Source organism: Papilio polytes, unplaced genomic scaffold (genome assembly GCF_000836215.1).
Source record: "Papilio polytes unplaced genomic scaffold, Ppol_1.0 DF821734.1, whole genome shotgun sequence".
In the NCBI taxonomy this organism is placed as follows: domain Eukaryota; kingdom Metazoa; phylum Arthropoda; class Insecta; order Lepidoptera; family Papilionidae; genus Papilio; species Papilio polytes.
The window spans coordinates 219823-221496 of NW_013527470.1; the positions used below are offsets into that span (position 1 = coordinate 219823).

The 1674-nt window shown below is 42.8% G+C and overlaps 1 protein-coding gene across 1 annotated transcript in view; it reads right to left on the reverse strand.

Annotated features, from left to right (window-relative positions):
- The window catches only part of LOC106108187 (zinc finger protein 135-like), a 3928-nt gene that overhangs the window by 1454 nt on the left and 800 nt on the right, over nucleotides 1–1674 (reverse strand). The window contains exon 2 of the mRNA XM_013289289.1: nucleotides 1122–1604. Within this exon, the coding sequence (XP_013144743.1) occupies nucleotides 1122–1604 (483 nt within the window). The remainder of the gene's footprint in view (nucleotides 1–1121; nucleotides 1605–1674) is intronic.

Sequence of the window (1674 nt, forward strand, 5' to 3'; positions counted from 1 at the left end):
ATCCTTGGTCAGTGTTTGATCTCTTATTAAGTGCAAATTTGTAAGAAGACGGTTCGAGGTAAATTGAACATGGAGTGTCGCCAGATAAATGCATATTTCAACTGCAATAATCCTGCATACAAATATTTCGCTTCACTGTCAAATAAATACCTACGTGCCTGAGTTACTCGCAGCTCTCGGCTCACGGCTCGCGGACAATAAACAACTACCAATTTGGCAACGTCAAATCACATCAACCTGCAAGCTGCACATTACGTCCAACACGTGCGTATAATAAAATTCATATGTCGCCATCTCTTTCGAACGCACTAATATTTTGATCCGACGCTCGAAATACGAGGCATCCGGGAGGGAATTTATTACAGTTCGGTATAAAAACGTCAGCGATGGCAACACTGAGGTGGGGAAATGTCGCGCCGGCGCACTATCAAAGCGCGCGTCAAATTATGAATGTTTCCCGATGTTTGTGAGGAGTTGTGTGACAGCGACATGCAAGCATCCGCCGCGCACTTGTCGCATCTTTGCGACACGCAGGTTATTTTAGTGGAGGTGAGCGCCACGATGCACTGATTCAAATTTAAATTTGGAAGAGAATTGATGGAATGATGGCCGCTCTGTGGAAACTCAAATATGAGTCATTAAATGCGCCCTTAAGTTTAGTTGCATCTTTTATCATTTAGCAGTATGCGCTTCTTTAATATCCAACTATACTTATAAGATTCCCGATTAGTAGAACATTAGACAAGCTAAAGAATAGTTTGAAAACATTTTATACCGTTATTGAAACAGCAAAATGTATTCCATGTAGAAACAATAGCTCATTTTTCCGTCAGCGCACCGCATTAATTATTCGGTCGCGTGTGTAAACTTTATTGGATTGAATGCGGCCGATAAATTGTCTTGTGACGCAAACTATCAGCGATTTCATTATTTACTTTTAAAGCAGTTACAACCTGCTCGAACTCGATCTATATTTGTACCTATGATATTTACGTAGGAATATTATTAGATATTTGAGTGATTGATTGAACCATTTTTATTCTGTTCTAGTGATACGATTATCTTTCTTACGGTTTTTATGATTTACATTTAAAAAAATGTCAAATAGAAATAGAACTTACTTGTTTGTAGTTTTCTTTGTAGCTTGACCGCTCTGCAAAATGGGACTTGCATCCTTAGTCGCCGCTAGCTCAGGAGCATTTGCTGTGGTCTTGTTGCCATGCTCGTGCTTCCAGTGGTTGGTGAGGCTGCTCTGCCGCGTGAAGTTGGCCCCGCACACGTCGCAAGCGAACGGTCTCTCGAATGTGTGCCGCTTCAAATGATCGCGGAGAGATGACTTGCTGAATGTTTTGGGGCAGAGCGGGCAATCATATTTGTCGACAATTTTCTCTCCGTCTTCTCTAACGACCTTTGTAATAGAGGGGGAGTGTAGGACCTCATGGAAGAAGCACTCGGCCTGGGAGTCGGTGGTGAAGGCGCACTGGTTGCAGTTCCATACTACGGAGGCGGCGGAGTGGTCAGCGCCCTGGTACTGACACGCTTTAGACCTGATGTGCCGAGTCACTTCTTGAAACAGGGTGAATGACATCCCACATCGCGAACACCTGCAAAGATTGCATTTTAAGATTTTTTAACTTTGATGATCGGGAAAGTAGAAACACTAAATTGTTATGA